At 36.4% G+C, this 20165-nt stretch overlaps 2 protein-coding genes across 2 annotated transcripts; one reads left to right on the top strand and one right to left on the bottom strand.

The window, feature by feature from the left end:
* Positions 1-1314: 1314 nt before the first annotated feature.
* Positions 1315-11447, top strand: LOC113114621 (T-lymphocyte activation antigen CD80-like). The gene is made up of 7 exons (XM_026281501.1): positions 1315-1453; positions 2529-2572; positions 3968-4288; positions 6117-6401; positions 8655-8774; positions 8892-8931; positions 9550-11447. The coding sequence occupies exons 1-7, from the start codon at positions 1419-1421 to the stop codon at positions 9620-9622; spliced, it is 918 nt and encodes a 305-aa protein (XP_026137286.1). The 5' UTR covers positions 1315-1418; the 3' UTR covers positions 9623-11447.
* On the bottom strand, positions 9879-16949 carry LOC113114619 (frizzled-4-like). Its single transcript, XM_026281496.1, has 2 exons — positions 16487-16949; positions 9879-13993 (listed from the first exon to the last, which is right to left on the bottom strand). Exons 1-2 carry the CDS (start codon positions 16721-16723, stop codon positions 12659-12661), a joined length of 1572 nt encoding a protein of 523 aa, XP_026137281.1. The 5' UTR covers positions 16724-16949; the 3' UTR covers positions 9879-12658.
* Between the last annotated feature and the right edge of the window lie 3216 nt (positions 16950-20165).

Below are 20165 nucleotides of genomic sequence, written 5' to 3'. Positions count from 1 at the left end.
GAAACGATGATGGGATGTGCACGAGCAGAGCGGCTGGACTGAATCACGTGGTGCTGGGAGACGCCATCACAGTGTGTTGAGGAGCGTAACATTTCTGTCACACGCTTGAGGCATTCGGCCAGTTACAATGCACTGAATAGCTGGCCAATCAGAGCACACCTCGCTTTTCAGAGGGATGAGCTTTGTAAAGATAGATGCTTTTCAGAAGGCGGGGCATAGAGGAGAAAGTATAATGTACATTATATGGAAAATAATGTTTTTTTTGTTGTTGTTTTTTTACCTTACAGTTCACTCAGAGTATTTGCTGAGTTACAGGTCATTTTAATGATGCATTTCTAAATGAAGATCACACAGAACCAGAATATTTGATTTATTTTTTGTTATTATGTGTGTATACAAATAAAAGTAGACACTTTACAGATTAAATTGATTTATTGATCTGCACGATCAAAACTGAAAGTAAAATTTAAGTTCAGGAGATCAGGAGAATCAACCACAAAATGCGTATTCGTGTTAGTTCACTCCAGAGGGTTAATGTCCTCTGTGGTAAAGCAACACACTTTGTTTAATTTCTTTTTTATTTATTTTTTTATTTTTTTATTTTTATTTTTTTTTAGGTTAATTTAGTTTATATTAGTTCTGTCTGCAGTAAAGCAACCCATTTAGTTTAGTCTAGTTTAGTTTAGTTAAAATTATATGTATAGTAAAATAATAAAATGGCACAGTTTGATTCAGTCTAGTGCCCTCTGTGGTAAAACATTACAATTAGATAGTTTAGTCTAGTTTATTGTACACAAAGTGCTGACAAGTTTAGTTTAGTTTAAAGTTAAGTATAGCAGCATTAACAGTTTAGTTTGTCAATTGGCATAAGTTGAAGTACATTTTAACAATACTGGTACGTATACTTATATAGTGTAACAGAAGTAAACTTTGGGTACAGAACTAGTCCACAACTATACTTTTTTTCAAGTATACTAACAACACACTTAAATAGTGTGGGTAGTTTGATTAGATTAATGTCTTTCATGGTAAAACAACATGTTTAGTTTATTTTACTCTTGTTTAAATAATGTCAATTTTAGTTTAGTAAATAATGGCACAAAAAGCTTTAGTGTAGATTCATTTCAAGTAGATAGTTTGTCTAGACTCTCTCTGCAGTGAAACAGTACAAGTTTGGATTTAATGAATTCTGTAGTGAAGCAGCACACTTAAATGAGTTGTTTTTCTCTGTCTACAGCACAAAGCAATCGCTTTCCTTTCTCTGTCTCTGTTGTTTGTCTTTCTCTTTTCTTGAGCATTGTTTAGTCATCTGACGTAGTTCCTGTTTCCCGAGTCTTTGTTTAATACTGAGACAGAGAGGAGGACATGAAGCCAGTCTGCTCTCTGTAAGTGTTTCTGCCGTTCACACATCCACCAGCATGAGTTTACAACAGCGATGCTTATACACTCACAGGTACAGATACAGCTCTCTCTCTCTCTGTGTGTGTGTGTGTGTGTGTGAGGATATCTAGTGTTGTCACTAGTTTTAAAGCCTCATAGATGATCAAATTTAAATCTAAAGATGTGCACGGATTTCTGAGGGTTGGTTTAAGGGTTTAGGAGATAAACATCATACTGGAAGATGTTTATTTGTGTGCAAAAGCGAGTGTATGTTATTTATTGATTACTTATTTTTTAAACTAAGAGAGAAGTGAACTTCAGGGTGTCTCTGCTTGTGTGTGTGATGTGTTTGCATTTGTATATTTAGATCAGTCCAAGAACACCAGGGAATAATTTTTCTTCAGGTGTCTTTCTTTTTTTTTTGCTTGAATTGCACTGTGCTGCAGTTTTTTGTTTTAGAGGGATTTTGTTCCCGGTCATTGCTTGTTAAAAATGCGCTCCGGTGCTTTCAGGGTCGTGAAAATATTTCCGTCACTCAGGATAATGTCAGATATTCAGAGCTCCTGTTTCAGTTCAACATTTAGCCATACTGATGTTGATTTATACCTTATAATAATCCACAAACCAGAAACCGTTAATCCATCTCTGCTGCACAAGATATATATCCTCTTTCAGTTGCTCACAGTAGTTCACCCTATACAACAAAGTATGCTTACTTATGAGGAAGTGAGATGCTGAACCGTTTGCTTAGTTACATTAAACCAGCAAGAGCTGCACACATGCACACTTAAAAATAAAGCTTCCAAAGCTTCCCGTTTTTTTTGCAGAACCATTTTGGGTTCCAAAAAGAAAATTTCCTTGGGCAGTTTATTTTTCTTAGTATGAAGAACATTCCAAAGAACCTTGGAAAGATTCCATGGATGTTATTGCAAATAATAATGTCTTTTTAATAGTGAAGATCAGTAATCAACACCACTTACAAGTCTGTTGTTTAGTGATTAAGGCTGGATTCTGCAGTTATTTGTGTTTAAGTATTATGAAGTGAGGGTTTTTTTGGGGGGGGGGGGGTATGCTAATTCACATGATTGTGAGTGTTCATGTTTTGTGTCTCTAATGATTGCTCTTGCTTGTGTGTGTGTGTGTTTTAGCTTGGTCTCGGTCGTGACCTTGCTGCTGTTAACAGTTACATCTGGTAAGTGGGACTAGTGATCAAAATAATGTGCCAAATGTGGAGATTTAAAGAGAAAGGAAAGGAATTTTATTATTGTTTTAATGGAAAACATAAAACTTTCTGTAATGGTTTCTATTGTTTGTTTGTTTTTTTTCAGCAGCAATGCCAATAAGTTACTGTGCCGCACAATATTGACAATATTAAGCTGAAGCTTGAATTTGCAAATCAAATCACAATCGCAATATCTGTAAAATCGCAATTAGATATTTTCCCCAAATAGCACAGCCCTTCCGGATACGTACATTGTAAATGCTTCGTACTGCACTGTATTTGTTTGGTCCTATTGTATCTATCATATGTTGTTCTATTATTTAAAAAAAAAATGGTATACATTAAAATTAAGATTACAAGAGCTAATGAAATGCAGTTATCATCTAACCAGAAGTGGAAGAATATAGGGTTTTTTATATACATTAAAGTGCAGAGTAAGTGAAGCTATGATTTACAGAATGTATAGTCGAGTTGCTTTATACAGTGTTAATCATAGTATGTACAGAATATAAATAGGAATGCAATGCAGGATTATATAAAAATTATGAACAGCAGCAATGTAAGAACAGTGGTAATAAATACAGTTTTAATGAATGTGCAATAGTATTGTTAAACAATGTATTCTTTTATTCAATGTTATTTAAACAACAACTTTTGCTGCCGAATTATCCTCTAACCTAGTTTGTCATAGATTATGAATATGCATAGGCCCATATTTTTTCATATTTATTGTTTATTTAATTTTAGTCTGTATCTAGTAGACTGTGAAAGAATGATTATCATTTTCACACACAGAGAGATATATCAATTGTACATTTATTTAAATGGGAAAAAAGCTTCACTGGTATCAGATCGGTATCTGTATCGGCCGATACTGAACCCTAGATATCGGAATCGGTATCGGAGGCAAAAAGTGCAGTGCAACCAGCAAAAAATATATGTAATGCTAATTTGTTTTTGTATACAATTTCTACAGTTACATGTTACTAAAAGTGTTTCCCACAACCTTACACTCTATTTGAGGCAGCGCTCCCCCGCTCCAATATATACATATGTGTATGCACATTCATTTTCTGCCAGCAGGAGGTGCTTTAAGAGCAGGAGAGATAACATTTTCTCCGATAACGACTTTAAAGCAGCACTGAGCTCAAAAACGCTACCTTATCAAACATTACATGCTAAATGAAAAGAAATTGAAATAAAAAATTTGGTTCAGGCCGCCACAAATAAATCAATGTATGGGAAACTCTATACTATTTACACGTTAATACACCTGCCATATATTGTATAAGCCATCAGTTATAATAAGTGTCGATTGAAATGCTTGTAAAATCTGAGTTTTTCTGTTGTTATGTGTTTGTGTAGGTGACAGTGATGCAGTGCAGAACATCACGGCTGTTTTGGGTCACAGCGTTACATTCAGATGTCCTTCAAAACACAGCACTCCTGTAGAAGGCTTGTTCATACAGAGAGTTAAAAATGATAAACCAGACGAGTTGATCAACGGGTTTTATAAAGGCCAACCGATGGATGTGTGGTCTGAGTACAAGGACAGAACCAAAATGAATGAAATGGAGCTCAGCATGGAGATGAGAAACATCTCTGTCTCTGATGAAGGATTGTATCAATGTGTTGTTTTCATTAACAGCACACCTGAAATCTCAGAGATTCTCCTCGAAGTCACAGGTATGAAAACAGGTTTGAGTTAAATGTAGAATCTAAGAAATGGCTCATATTCAGTTAATGAGCGTGAAATCGACCAGACAAGCATATTACATTAGAATTTGAATCAGAATGACAGAAAGAGGAATTCACTGAAGTACAATTCAAAGAAATTCAAAACAAAATAACAGTAATAATAAATAAAAATAATTACGTTATACATTTTGGTCAACTAAGCCTATTTATTACCTGATATGTAGAATATATTTTATCTCCAGTAATCAAATATTCCTTTAAACTAGTTTAACAGTGTTGGGCCCAAGAGTTAAAAAAAAGAAAACGCAATGCTTTGGTTTGGGCACCAGACAGGGTATTTAAAACCAGACAATAAATAAACTCTGGATAACTCTACCAAAGTACATATGAAGATCATGAAGAGGAAAAATGAATCATACCGATTAAACATACAGTACTTTTCATATGCAAATTTATTTCCCCGGAAAACCAAAGGTCAAATACACCAGAATTATCTGATACAGTCAAGACATGTTGAGTCAGTTTTACATTTCAGTAAATCACCCGATATGGGGGTGGAGATAAAGTTCAAAATGCAGATTTCGCTTCCAGGCAACCTGGAGTTTCAGACACAATGAATCCCCTCCCTACACCCCATCATGAGAAAAGAAAAATCACTTGGTAATAGCAAACTTATAACTATTAGATATTACAACCCAGTTGCCCTTTCCCCTATTTTACAAATTAACAAATATCAAAAACAGATGTATGCATATGTGTAACAGGTTTGTTTGTATAACATTAATAGCATGCGTGTGTGTGTAATGCGTGAACGTCAGCGTTCAAAAAAATTAAAAGGTACATGGCGTGTGTGTAGTGTATGCGTTGTGCTTATACCATGCACAGCTGGTCTTCGGCTTGGAGCATAAAGAGTTCAGGTGGACAACAAGTGCTTCGTTCACAGCACGGACTAGAAGACTGGTAATATTGCATTGCATGCTGTTCGCGTCCATCACCTCACTCCCTTACTTCCAAACCGACTCACTTTTCACACCATCGCACCATCGCTTCTCCCATCTCATCACATCTCCACAGCAGCGAGATTTCGTGCACTTCCGTCATGCTCTTTAAATAGTGTGTCCCTAATTATCAATCTGTTCTGATTTGTCAACAAAAAGAAATAAATCACGTGGCGACCAGTTTCCATTCCGCCACACTAGGTTCAATAATTTAAAAAAACAATTACAGCTGTCAGTACAAAATTATTAATATTATAATTTTTTTTTATTGGTTTAATTTTCCAGCTTTGTTTAACATAAAAGTTGAATTTATATTGAAGAAGTTTTAGCATTTTTGCAAATGTATTTCTGTAAATTCCTCTAAATGTTCCCATGCATTTATGTCTAAATTTAATTCATACTGAAATATGAAGTGGATTGTTAAAACATCACTTTCAATTTTCTTTTACATCCTGAATTTGAATGCACCTCATTAGGTACTTAAATTCAAGTGCAATTCAGTTTTTGAGTCATTCACATTATCCATTTGATAAACACCTACAGTATTTGTGTGTTCATGTGTGTAATGAAGCCATTCAGAGAAATATCATGTGAATATGCGTAAATAGGCTATTTGTGTGTGTGTGTTGGTTTATTTGTGTATGTTGGTCTGTCTGTGGGGGGGGGGTGCTTGCTTGTACGCATTGGAAACTCACTGCTGACTAAGGATTCTGGGATATTTGTCTTGACGTGGGTTTTGGGGAAGTGAAACACTGATTGGGGAACCTCCCCTAGAATCTCTAACATGTTGCTTATTCCACTGCTCTCTCTTTTTACAGCTGAGTACAGCGTTCCAACAATCATGAAAGACTGCAGTAAACCGGGTGATGGCGGCGCAGGAAAGAGCTGTCAGTTAAGCTGCTCGGTGGTGGGTGGATACCCACAGAGCACCGTCAGGTGGACGGGGCTTAATCAAAGTCTGACTAACGTCATTTACAACCGGAGTTCAGCAGATAACGAGTCCAAAACATGGACCATCAACCAAACCATCACGCACAACTGTGACCAGCCTGCTAATATCAGCTGTGCCGTAGGGGGCGCTGTTTCCCACACCATCACCATATGTGAGTGTGTTGTTGGATTTTGCTCCATAACTCCCTCAAAAGTTGTTAAATATCAATCTTGAATAAAATTATGATTTATAGTGGCCACATCTCCAATAATCAGTCTTTTTAGGTTTTGCAGTTGAACAGAGTTAATTTGAAGTCATTGTTCACTTGTAATCCTTCCCATTTGCTGCTTTAAAATGTACCTCATGAATATTAATGATGTGGGTGAATAAATAATATCAGACTAATGGACATTTTTGGGCAAACTATTCTGCTGTTATCCTCATGCGATGAGGGACCCTATCTTTAAATGTAAAAGGCTGTACATTATAAAAGACCCTCGGAAGTTCTAAGCAGCCATGCATTAAAAATTTTTTCCTTATTGTTTTCTTGTTATAACGACTTCATTTTCTCATTATCTCGACATAATGAAAGTTGTTTTCTCGTTATAACGACTAATTTTTTTCTCGTTATCTTGACATAACGAAAGTTGTTTTCTCGTTATAATGACTTAATTTTCTCATTATCTCGACATAACGAAAGTTGTTTTCTCATTATAACGACTTATTTTTTTCTCGTTATCTCAACATAACGAAAGTTGTTTTCTCGTTATAACGACTTATTTTTTTCTCGTTATCTCAACATAATGAAAGTTGTTTTCTCGTTATAACAACTTAATTTTCTCGGTATCTCGACATAACGAAAGTTTTTTTTCTCGTTATAACGACTTATTTTTTTCTCATTATCTCAATATAATGAAAGTCGTTTTCTCGTTATAACGACTTAAATTTCTCTTTATCTTGACTTTACAAAAGTTGTTCTCCAAGAAGTTACTAAACTGCGCCAGCAGGTGGCACTATAGACCTGAATATAACTGGTGGGGTGTTGTACACTATCCACTTTACTGTACGTGGACCTTCCTCGTGATTGCTATAATTTGTGCAGTATTGTTCATTACTGACATTTAATTCATTCATAAATGTTAAATGCTTGAATTAATAAATATGATTCTTTTGTGTATTAAGTTTCACCAATGCGTTCTTTGTCATAAAATAACTGCTTATCAAAACCAAGGTTGATGTCACTGTATTCTGTTTGCACCTATATCTTTATTTGTGCTTCTTTAAGGCGCATGATTGTTAGTTAATAAGTGTAGATGTTCTGTTTATCTACAGTAGGACGGGATTTAACAATGTAGGCTATTTGTGATGTGCTTCTTTTCCTTATTATTAATCTTTATTGTTAACCATATTGATGAGAAGTGTGATGTATATGTAAAGTGCATAGGCTAATTTAATTCAGTTTTGTTTTATAATGTTGTAATCGTTTTTTTCTACACACACACATACAACCAACAGTGATTGATCAGCCTTTATTTACATATTGTAGATGTTATTACCTATAGGCGAAGCAAAATTTGCTGAGATATAGGCTACAATAAGAGCTCCTGCATAGGTGTCCATCAGATGCCTGTCAAAGTGGAGTTCGTTACTATAGCAACAGTAAAAACGTTCATTTCGTGATAACGCGAAAACAAACTTTCATTATTTCGAGATAACGAGAAAATTAAGTCGTTATAACGAGAAAACAACTTTCGTTATGTCGAGATAACGAGAAAATTTAGTCGTTATAACGAGAAAACAACTTTCGTTTGTCGAGATAACGAGAAAATTAAGTCGTTATAACGAGAAAACAAACTTTCGTTATGTCGAGATAAAGACAAATTTAAGTCGTTATAACGAGAAAACAACTTTTGTTATGTCGAGATAACGAGAAAATTAAGTCGTTATAACGAGAAAACAACTTTCGTTTGTCGAGATAACGAGAAAATTAAGTCGTTATAACGAGAAAACAAACTTTCGTTATGTCGAGATAAAGACAAATTTAAGTCGTTATAACGAGAAAACAACTTTTGTTATGTCGAGATAACGAGAAAATTAAGTCGTTATAACAAGAAAACAACTTTCATTATTTCGAGATAAAGAGAAAATTAAGTTGTTATAACGAGAAAACAAGAAGAAAAAAATTTCTAATGCATGGAATATAACTTCCGTAAGAACCAATTATTAGTATAAGAATTTAATTAGTATAATGTATATTATACCAATTTAAAATATTATAATTTATTTTAATCTATTTATATATTTATTTATTTATTTATTTTTTACTTAGATTTTGGAAACCCCAATAACTACTACTTGTGCATCACAAATATTTCTTTAAAAAGGAAAAGGTAAATACAAGTGTTTATTTGTTGTCTTTTTTCAGGTGAAACAGAATCCTTCCCATCTGTGGTGATTGCAGCTATCGCCGTCGTGCTTGTGTTTTTCCTGTTACTTATTTCTGTCGTGGTGATGAAGTACTACTTTTGTGGACGACAAACCTCAGGTACACAAGCACACACACACACACACACACACACACACTGAATTATCAGGAGACACCAAACTACATGAGTTATTAGTAACCCTTCAAACAAATGTTTTGCATTTCTATCTTCCACAGAGCGTGGATATGAGGAAGCTGACTTTGACGTTTCTTTAGCGTAGGTATCTTCTCACTACATTCTCATATCATCAAAGCAGTAGTTAACCCAACAATTATTTTACATTTACTCTCATCTTCTTTCAAATATATATGAGAAATCTGAATAAATACATGATATATTGCTGCAATTACAATGAGCATGTTCTGAAACTCACAACAGAAATAATCCATACCAGGATAATTATAGTTAATCAAAATAAAAACCATAAAAAGAATTGCTTGAAATAAAATTGATGTTAAATAAATTTATTTTAGTTCATTGAAAAGGCAATATTTTTCATTTTCATTTTTTTTAACTTGATGTAATACAATTATTTTATTTATAAAAAAAATTAAATGAGAACATAAACATAAATGAACTTGTCCATACAGCTAATGCACTATATTACACACCTTCAAAGTCATTTGATAACTTTGTGTGAGATGCACACAAAAATTGAACTCACAAAAATCAAGGCACTGTTTTTGCATGGATAATAGCCACTAAGACATTTGAATTTGCATTTGAAAGTAATAAAAAAAATTTTTTTGGCTGAACTGTTCCTTTCATGCACAAATGATGTCATGTAACGTTGACACCAGGAGTAACCAATGGAATTCCTGTATTTCTAACCAGCGACTGCCATTCACAGCTCCAGCATCTGAAAGAGGGTGACGAAACACTCAGGAGATTTGCGCCATTCTGTTAAGTGGAAGTGCTTTAGCACAGATGGACAAATACGGCATATGTCCAGCTAAACACTGTCTTTAAAGTGGCTTGACTTCTGTATAGAGGCCGGGCCTGACAGACGGAGCAATGCTGGACTGTCCTGGCACATTTGAAGCTGATTTATTTGAAGCTTTATTTTTTAAAGTGATAGGTGACACAAAACTTATTGAAAGTCTTCTCTTTTTAAGAGTGTATGTGTCATTTTCAGGTTTAACTTATAATCTGGCAAAATTTAAAAAATGTATATGTCTGTATGATGTATCTCAATGAGATGTAAATTGTTTTAAAAGTGATTTTATAATGTTTAAGCATGAATCCATAAGTAAGTCTATGAGCAGTACTGTTTTAGAGTTTAATAAGCCCATTAGTGGTTATAAATTGCAACACAGTTTTTAACCTTTATACCTATTATAGTGTTTTTTTTTTTTACACAATCTCTCTTTAATTTAAAATGATGCATTATTTTACACAGTTTTGAGAATTTATGAGCTTTCTCTTAGTATTAATAGGGTTTTGGGTACACAATTTAAAGCATTTCTTAAAATGACTGGTTTATATTTGTCCAAAAGCAAAGGTTCAACATTTGTTTTTTTTGTTGTTGTTGTTTTTTTTATATAATAATTGACCTAGAGTGCCTAGAGAATAGTACTGGACTGATGTTTTTTATTTATTTATTTTGAGTTAAAAACTTAAAATTTGTTCACAAAAGAAGTTTTTTTTTATATAATCTCAAATACTTAAAGAACAGTTTGATTGACAGCAGTGAAACTAGAGGCATAGTTGTTTACAATATGAGGAGATATGTCATAAGATATCCAGACCCAGTGTTTGTGTGAATATATAAGCACTTTTCTTTTTTGCAATTTATCACAGAAATATTGTGTTTTTGAAACCTTTGTGATTGTTATAGCGCCACCTATGGTCCGATCTTGATGAAACTTTGCATGATTGTTAAGAGAAATCTGACACATGATTTCACTAAGTTTCGTAAAGTTTTGAGTTTTTTTTTTTTTTACGTTTTGAGTTTTAGGTTTTATAGGCTTTTAGTTTGTGTATGTGGCTTTATGTTAACTTTCTATTTTTATAAGTTTTACTACAAAGTGCCAAAAATCTAACTTGACAGACGGCTGTGAGCTGAACTACTAAATCCATCTATATTATAATATAATCAAATTAAATGTTAAAACTAAATGATGTATTAGAAATGAAGATATGCTTCAAATATGTTTTTTTTTTCTCACAAAAAACAAGTGAAAATGATCGGCCAAATTAAAGGTCATCATGGCCAAGTTTTGGAAATTTTTCTCAGTTTGACGCAATCAAGTACCAGTTTTTCTTTTGTTTCACATTATGACAGTGAACGGTTTGCAAATGCCTCTTCATGTTGACTTTATTTCAAAAGGAGCATATTTTCTGGAGGTTATGTTTTCAAACCTCAGACAACCGTCACCACAACTAACTGTTTAGTGTTTTAAAATGTTACTTTATTGCTTATTATTATATAAAGAAAGAAAACAAATCATCTGATCATTCTTAATGGGATGCAAAGCATCTAAAAATAATGGCCATTGCATTGCATGTCACAGCAAAAGTCTGATGCGTGCATCTGTAGTGCTTCAAATGACCTGTAGGGAGCAGCATCATATTAGAAACGGGCTGATGTGACTTTAAACATTTTGGAAAATATTTTAATCCACAATCATTAGACAAAAACAGGTATTTATTCTAAACTTACCATTTAACTGACTGTGCAACTGCTTTTGCCCATGAACATGTGATCAATTAAAGTTCCCATATTGATAATGCATATTGTATGTTTGGTTTAATCAGCATATTAAAGCATTTCAAGACTAATCACCCATGAAGCAGCTATAACCATCTGACATTGTCTTACAAGAAACCCTGAGCCGGGTGTGGTGACCCCGAGGGGGAAAGTTGGACTCGAGGATAAATCTTTGTCCAAATCATTTCAGAGTGGAGGAATTTTAAAAAGATCTAAAAAAGAGTCAAGCCTCTTAATTCTGCGAAGAGAGATTTGCTACCTAATGCCCAAAACAATCCTTTAATTCCAGAGTCACAAGACGTCTGAAGTTGTAAACCTACAGAGGGAGTTTTAATAGTGAACTATTCGTCTATAAACAAAAGATGCACACCGAGTCTGGAATTGATTTCCAAAGTTTAATTTTTCATTTGATACAAAAGCATTCTTAAATAAATTCATTTTTTTTCCACTTTCTTAATTTTTACAAAGATAAATTAGCATTTCATAACAAAAATAACACGTATTACAACTACAAACATCAGGTTATGTACAAACCAATCCAGAAGTCCTTCATGAAATCCAGGACTGTACCAACTGCATGTGAGTTTTTGAGGCACTTTTTAAAGGTTTAAGAGTTTATCATCGATCAATACATTCATCGACCCCACGGGACGCTCAGTGATTGTCACATGTCATATTCAGAGTGAAAAAACACAAAAACAAAAGTCCCATCATAGCTGTGTCATATCAAAAATAGACTAATTACATAGTGAAGGAAATCTCTGCATATGTGTTCATGTTTTGTTGAGTTTGACCTGTAAAAACCATTCACAGAAACTCACTTGAGCAAGTGTGTTGTTGTGCAAGACGTAAAACGACAGCTAAATGTCAACAGTTAAAGTTAGTTAGCAACCTCTACACATATGCCACTGCACACTTACTTCCCGCTTCATTATTTCTCATTTCAAATACAACATAGCATTAACAAGTCTCGTAAGCATTCAGGCAGCTGTGATGTGTTGCGAGGTAAACGGCGCTGATCGCTGAGGAGTAAAGAACTACTTTTCCCAGAATCGGTTGAATAGCTCGTCCGAAAAACATGAAGGCACTTCAGTGAGAGTTTGACGTAGTGCATATTTACACGGAAAAACTGCTGCACCAGGTCTGTCCAGTGTAAGATCTTAAGAACATTTTGCGAAGGAAAAAGTGAACGAGCGATAGTGCTACATGGGCGTGGGCGCCTCCGTCTCTTTATTACACAACCGTCTCATTGCCTTTGCCCGGTTTGACCCAGCCGTTGGTGGTCCGTTTGACGCGATTGTTTCGCCCAGTGTGAACGAGTCGGTGGGAACATCGCTGCCACGTGTGAAGCGTTTTGGCGGACCAAACCCACATTCCCGATGTGATTCCCACCAGCAGAGACATAAAAATCCGCAGCATCTCCGCCGCCATGTACGAATCCCTCGCCGACTGACGAAAGTCAGCCCAATTTGAGATTTCGTAAAAGTAGCACGCAATGACGCAAGTGGCCGGCACTGTGTAAAGCACTGAAAACACACCAATTTTAACCATCAGCCGCTCTAGCTTGTCCGTCTTAGTCCCGTCCTTTTGCAAATTTGAGCGGATTTTGAACAATGCAACCAAGCCGGCGGCAATAAACAGCGTCCCGATTACCAAGTACGTAAACAGCGGCGCGACTACGAAACCGGTGAGCGCATCTAAGTTCTGGTTGCCCACATAACACATCCCAGAAAGGTCGTCAGCATCCACCAGCCGCATGATAAGGATGACGATGGTCTTGACGGCGGGAATGGCCCAAGCTGCGATGTGGAAGTACGAACTGTGCATTTCGATGGCCTCGTGACCCCACTTCAGCCCTGCCGCCAGGAACCACGTGAGCGTCAGGATCACCCACCAGATTGAACTCGCCATGCCGAAGAAATACGTGAGGAGGAAGACGATGGCACAGCCTGTGTTCTTCAGACCCTCGTGCACTAGCACAGGCACAGCCGCTTCTTCCAAGTCGCAGGAGATGCGTTCGCGACCGACGGTCAGCCGCACGATGTAGGCCACGCTGTAAATATTGCAGCACATGCTAAGGAAAATAATAGGCCGTTCCGGGTAGGAAAACCGCGAGGAGTCCACTAGGAAGGTCAGGACGGTGAACGTGGTGGAGATGAAGCAGAGAACCGCCCACACCGCCATCCACACATCGGTAAAGACTTTGGCCTGTCGCCGGTACAATCCCGTGTCGTATCCACACTGCAGCGAGCAGCTGCCGCTGCGCTTGACCCATGCATACTGCTCCACGCCGGCGCCGAGCGCCATGCACTCCTCCTCCTGCGGCGGCATCGGCCGGACGGCGTGGAACGGTGGGTCCTCGTCGCCTGGACCCTCCATGCACATGTGGTTCTGGTCGTTGGTGGGCGGGAACAAGCTGCAGTTCAAGAGCTCCGGCCACACGAAACCAAACTCCTGCAGGACTGGAAGACACTTCCTCTTTACAGATAAGCACATGCTGCCACACGGACCGATTGGGATGGGAACCTTCTCCGTACACATGGGAACATAGACGGAGCATAGGAAGAACTGCAAGAAAGCAAAGCCGGGGAGAGGATTAGATATTTGCAAACACAAAATATGTCTTGGAAAATCAAGAGGGCTTCTAAATCCTCATAAGCAGCTCAAGTCTTGAGACATGCACCAATTTGTGCTTTTCAGATGTGTTTTCTAGTAATGCATGTTTTAAGAAGCTGTAAACTTATAGAGAAGAACATTTGTTTTTCGCATTATAGAGATGCAACACGTCCCATCTGCAGTTTTTCTAGTATTGCATGTTTTTAGAACCTCAACAGGAGAAAAACATTGTTTTTGTTGCATAATGTGTGCAGCATCAAATGTTTTTCTTAGGGATGCACGATAAACATCGCTTGATATTTAATGCGCATCTTTTCAGTAATGCTTGTTCTACAATCAACAGTAAATCTCTACCATGCTTGATTTCACATGGAGCAGCATTTACTACACCGAGCTATTGTTCAATGACAAGCTGCGCATTTACAGAACCAGCATTACTGACAAGATGTGCATTAAATATCAGACTATATCTATCATGCATCCCTATTTTTTCTAGTATTGCATGTTTTCAGAAGGTCTAATGGAGAAAAACATAGCCTTTATCACATAATGTGTGCAACAACAAATGTGTTTACTAGAATTGCATGTTTTGAAAAAAATGTGTTGCATGTCTAATTGGCCCAAATTTGTGCTTTTCTATGTGTTTTCTTGTATTGCATGGTGTAAACAAGAAAAGCATCAATTTATTGCATTGTATGTGTGCAGGTGGCATGTGTTGCGTGTAGGGATGCACGATAATATCGGCACAATATCGGTATCGGCCGATAAAAGCTTAAAATGACCATTATCGGTATCGGCCGATATGAATATTTCTGCCGATGAGCCAAACCGATATTCTCCAAGTGAAATAATTGACCTGTTTTTCAGATGTGAATGTCTGTCTACATTTGTAAAATAATAAATTTATGGTAGAATCAGTACAGAAGAGATACATGGATTTCTCTTCAGTAAAATTAAAGTTTAAATATATCAGTATATATTTGTATATATATCGATATCGGTATCGGCATCGGCCAAAATTATTTTGAAAATATCGGCATATCGAATATCGGCCAAAATCCAATATCGTGCATCCCTAGTTGCGTGTCTAAGTGTCACAAATCAGTGCTTTTCAAACTTGTGATTCTAGTATCACATTTTCTGAGGCGGTGAAGGAGAAAGACACTAGTTTGTCCCATTATATGTGTGCAGATGGCATGCATTGCATGCCTAAACGACACAAATTATGGCTTTTCAATTTTTACTTAAGCTCTAAAAGATAAGAAAACATTGGATTGTTGCATTATACATGTTTCATGTCTATTCCAAGTATTTGTGAGTTGTGTATGTTATGGGTTTCCCTGCTGTGTGTATGTATAACTAGGGAAATTCTGTGATGCAGATGACTGCTCTCATAAGAAAGGAAGCTACAAACTTGTGCTGTGGTCACATTATTTTCAAGAAATCAGCAATTGTGGACTGATAAACATGCCATTTTCATATCCAAGAGCAGCTTTGGGCAGAAGTGCTCTCGCTTTAAGATGTTTGTGATAACTGGGCAGCATCTAAAGCAGCTTTAATCACGAGATTCTCCAGCAAACACACACGGGAATCCGAGTGGGGGGTTTCTTCTCCGCGCTGAATCAATAAAACAACAACTGCCTCTGTCTTCAATCCTCACACACATACTTTCAAGGAGTTTACACTGTCCTCGAATTACTCAACTTGGAATCATGCTTATTAAGATAAATAATATATATACACACTTACAGAAAGCTCCTAGTGTATCAAGAAATAATTTGGCCAGTTTATGAACACCTTTCACTAATACAGACCAGCAAAAGTTCGTTTTAAGACATTTACGAGGACAATTCCAGGAATCTGGTCGTCACAAGTATAATAAGACAAACACAAATGTGTAGTGCATGAGTACTGTGTGTGTGTGTGTGTGTGTGCACAAATTATGGGTAAAATTCTAAATTATGAGTTTTACATTATTGTTTGTACACAAAACTGGCACTTTAATATTAATAGTAATGATTAGTATTATTATCATAAAAATATTTAAAAATATTGATATTATTATGGGACATTATTTGTCTATTTCCCTTGTCACGATAATTTTAAATATTTAATAATTGTATATATTTGTTTTGAATGTTATTAAATTTTGATTTATGATTAATCATTATTTAATTTTTTTTATTTTATTATTGTGAATATACATATTACTATAAATCGTTAATTTAATTAATTGTTACTTTGTCACAATAATGATTAATAATTATTTTGTTATTTATAGTAGGATATATTGTAATTTGTCATAGTAATTGATTGTTTTTGTAATGTATTTTTCTATTTTTCTTGTGTTGTTGATTTCATATCATGTCGAGATTTTAAAATGTGTGTGTGGTGAGTACAGTGTAGGGTCTGGTTACAGTGTGTGTGTGTGTTGTGAACTCTCACCTTCAGCTGGCTCGAGCAGCCGTACTGTATTAACGGTGTGAATGTGGTCAGTTGCAGCTCGGCGTCGGACTGCAGCACGTTTCCCACCAGGTTCGGCATCTTGGTCACATTGTATCCGAGATCCTGACACATAGAGATGCGGATCGGATCGCAGCTCATCTCATCCTCGTCCCCGAACGCGTGCGCGAGCCCCATCGCGAGCGCCAGCAGCGCGAGCCCGAAGCCGAACCGAGCCATGACGCTATCGGCGGAATTCCAATGCGAGCTTTTACCTTGACTTCAGACGCAGTCTCGTGCCAGAGCGATAGAGGGTCCGTTAAAGCTGGAAACGTCCCGGTGTTTTGTTAGTCCCGTTCTTCAGAGCTTCCTTAGAGTCCTGTCTACAAGTAACGATCCGTGGCTTCTGCGTGCTCCGGTGCGTCCGTGGCTGAGTCGCGCGGGTTCTGTCCGGTTGAGGTCTAGACTGAAACGGGACAGCTGCCCCGTCAGCCAATCAGAGCGTTAGCTCCAAAAATGGGGGCGGGCCTTAAAATAGCCATAACAATAAAACAGAAAGTGAGACGGTCTTCTTTTTTTCATCGTTATCCCTTAAACTAGGCCTATATGACTTATGCCAATGTTCTTTTATTTATAGTATTCCCCATTTTATTCGTCTTTTTTTATTATGCTACTTTTACACTTTTTATTTATTATTTGGATAATCAGCTTAAATACTATAAATACTTTGGTTTTACTCTTGTAAAAATTTTGCTTAGTTTTAAAAATAACTTTTAAATCATTAACCGATTTCATGTCAAACACTAGGTGACCTAAATGAATATTAGTATTAAATATAAATATCAAGGTTTATTTTCCAAATGTTTGAATGTATGTCTACTAATTGTCTATTAGGTGTGATAAACATATATGTGTGTGTGTGTGTGTTAAAGTCTTACAATCCATGATAGTATCTTAACCTTCTAACACAACTGAATTTCCAATATATATATATATATATATATATGTGTGTGTGTGTGTGTGTGTGTGTGTGTGTTGTACTGCATCTATATTTATACATTTTTGTTGTTGTAATAAAAAAGCAGATACCCGGCAAAAGTTTTACTAATGTTTACATTAAGTTATGAAAACATTATTTTTAAAAGTTCTTCTAGTGTTCAAAACGTTCAGTTTTTAAAATGATTCTTTTTTCTCCTGGTTAAACCGGAACATTCAAATTTAGAATTTTACAAACATTATGGGAATGTTTCTTTTGAATGTTCTCCCGCCATTCTGACAAAAGTAGCAACATTTAAAAAGTGTAACAAAACTTTGAAAGAACCTTACTGGAACATTCTGAGAACTTTCCCTGTTGGATGTGTTTTCTTAAAGCTAGTTATGAGTCTAGTGCAGCAGGGATCCAAACTCTGATTAAAGTGATCCGTGTGAAGAAACTTCTCTTTTGGACGGAGACTTGGGGGTCTGAACCCAGATTACAAGCGTTAGATTGATGCGTCTCCTCCCTCTGTTTCGCCTCACTGGTCACTAACTATCAGAATAAAACCCCCCGCCCAACACCCGGCCTGCTCCCAGCCCCCTCCAGTGACCCCGACGGGCGGAGGTCAGCAGTAATTAGCAGTTTTTAAACGACAGACTGGGAAAAAGGAGACAAGCAGGCTGGTATCCGTGGAGCAGCTATTAAAATGGTAATGAGCCGATAGATTGTGCTGCAATGCTGTCAGGACGACTATCCCAGCAATCGCTTCAGCTGATTGTCCGTGAATATTCTTAGTAATCAAGATAGATGTAGAATGATGATGATGCACAGTATGCAGTGTGTACAACACAATAGCTGTGATAATATAATGTGAGAATTGCTGCTGAGAGACATTAGTGCTTCAGTGTCGTTTAGAGAAGCCATAATGACTTTAAATGAGCCTGTCTGGATGTGTGAAACACAAAAGACTAATTCAGAGTCATTAGGAGTTAATGATGCACTTCCATAAATGCTCTAAATGTGCCATTTAAATGTGAAAATTAAATAAATAATTGCACTTATATCAAGAGGGGTTGTTACTGTTAGCAATCAGTGATGATTAGGTTTTAAATGGCATGTTTGGAAAGTTAATCTGATTTTCTCTTGCACCATTGCACGCTTTTCCGGTCGTTCATTCAGTCGTTCTCCCAAATGCATGCAGTAAGTGTTTGGATCCAGGTTGAGAAAGAGCACATTTTTTTAATGCAAAAGTTTTCCTCCGAGGGTTTGGGACATTCAGTCGTCATAATCAGCTGTAAATAAAACAATAGACGTCTGTGGTATGTCCTCATTCAGATAAGTAAATGCATGTGTAGCAGCTGCTCTGGATGGAATCCAAGTTGAAACAGAAGGAACGTTTGAATCAACAGGAGAAAAAACTGTGTTTGGATTGTGTTTAATGAAATGTGTGTATAGTGTGTGTGTGTGTGTGTACAAGCTGTAGCAGTATAAAACTTTCCCGTTTAATTAGTATGGTGTCCGAGAAGCATAACCATGGCGACAGGGTCTGGCAACAATTTATCTGAAGTTGTCATGGACACGAACTCTGAAGCTTATTTACTTCAAATACTTTGTTGTTTTAAACAGGTTTATTGATCTGTTGAATTATAACTGAAAACTTTATTGCACAGAAAAGTCTTTAATGGAGTTCTTGTTAGAATATTTCTGTCTAATCTTTAACTTCAGATTCATTAGGAGAAACTGAAATAGGCACAAATGAGTCAATTTATGATTTAAAGGATTTAAAGGAGTAGTTGAACCAAAAATGAATATTTGTTGAAAAAGTACTCACTCTCAGGTCATCCAAGATCTAGATGAGTTTGTTACTTCATCAGATTTGGAGAAATGTAGCATTGCATCAGTTTCTCATCAATGGATGCTCTGCAGTGAATGGGTGCCGTCAGAATAAGAGTCCAAACAGAAGATTAAAAACATCACAATAATCCACAGCACTCCTGATCAACATGTAACATCTTGAGAGTGTGTTTGTAAGAAACAAGTCCATCATTAAGGCATTTTTTACTTGAAACCTTTGCTAAAATATGAGTCTATAATCCATAATAAAACTTCTTTCAGTAAAAAAGTGGTCTGGTCTGACTCAATAGAGAAACCTGCACAGATCATCCACTGTTTACAAGCCAAAATGGTCCAAAGCAGCTCTGAACAAATATGTGGCTGTATTTTTATGTGATAGACCACAGGAGATGGACTTTTTCACTGGAGGTAGCATTATTATGGATAATGGACCCATATTTTGATTGGATTTGTTTCTTACAAATACACAGCTTTTGGCTCAAGATGTTAACTGCTGGACTGGAGTGCTGTGGATTATTGTGATGTTTTCATTAGATGTTTTGAGTCTCATTCTGACGGCACCCATTCACTGCAGCGCATCCATTGATAAGACACTGATGCAATTCTACATTTCTCCAAATCTGATGAAGAAACAAACTCACATAGATCTCGGATGGCCTGATGGTGAGGACATTTTCAGCAAATTTTCATTTTTTGGTCAACCGTTCCTTTATTGAGAAATTACTTGTGATTCAAGATAAAAACTAAAACAAATCATTAAGCCAAGCAGTCAGCAAATCAAATCAATTATTTTCTTTAAATCAACCAATTAAACAAGTCAATTTAAATGTGTGTGTGTGTGTGTGTGTGTGT

The sequence above is a fragment of the Carassius auratus genome, chromosome 15, assembly GCF_003368295.1.
Source record: "Carassius auratus strain Wakin chromosome 15, ASM336829v1, whole genome shotgun sequence".
NCBI lineage: Eukaryota > Metazoa > Chordata > Actinopteri > Cypriniformes > Cyprinidae > Carassius > Carassius auratus.
The sequence above is the reverse complement of the archived record's forward strand: the minus strand, read 5'-3'. Positions and strand labels throughout refer to the sequence as shown.

Coding starts and splice junctions, on each gene's coding strand:
- LOC113114621 (XM_026281501.1), top strand. CDS start 1,419: ATGAGTTTACAACAGCGATGCTTATACACTCACAG. Junction 1,454..2,528: donor CGATGCTTATACACTCACAG/GTACAGATACAG, acceptor TGTGTGTTTTAG/CTTGGTCTCGGTCGTGACCT. Junction 2,573..3,967: donor GCTGTTAACAGTTACATCTG/GTAAGTGGGACT, acceptor GTGTTTGTGTAG/GTGACAGTGATGCAGTGCAG.
- LOC113114619 (XM_026281496.1), bottom strand. CDS start 16,723: ATGGCTCGGTTCGGCTTCGGGCTCGCGCTGCTGGCGCTCGCGATGGGG. Junction 13,994..16,486: donor GCTGCTCGAGCCAGCTGAAG/GTGAGAGTTCAC, acceptor GCTTTCTTGCAG/TTCTTCCTATGCTCCGTCTA.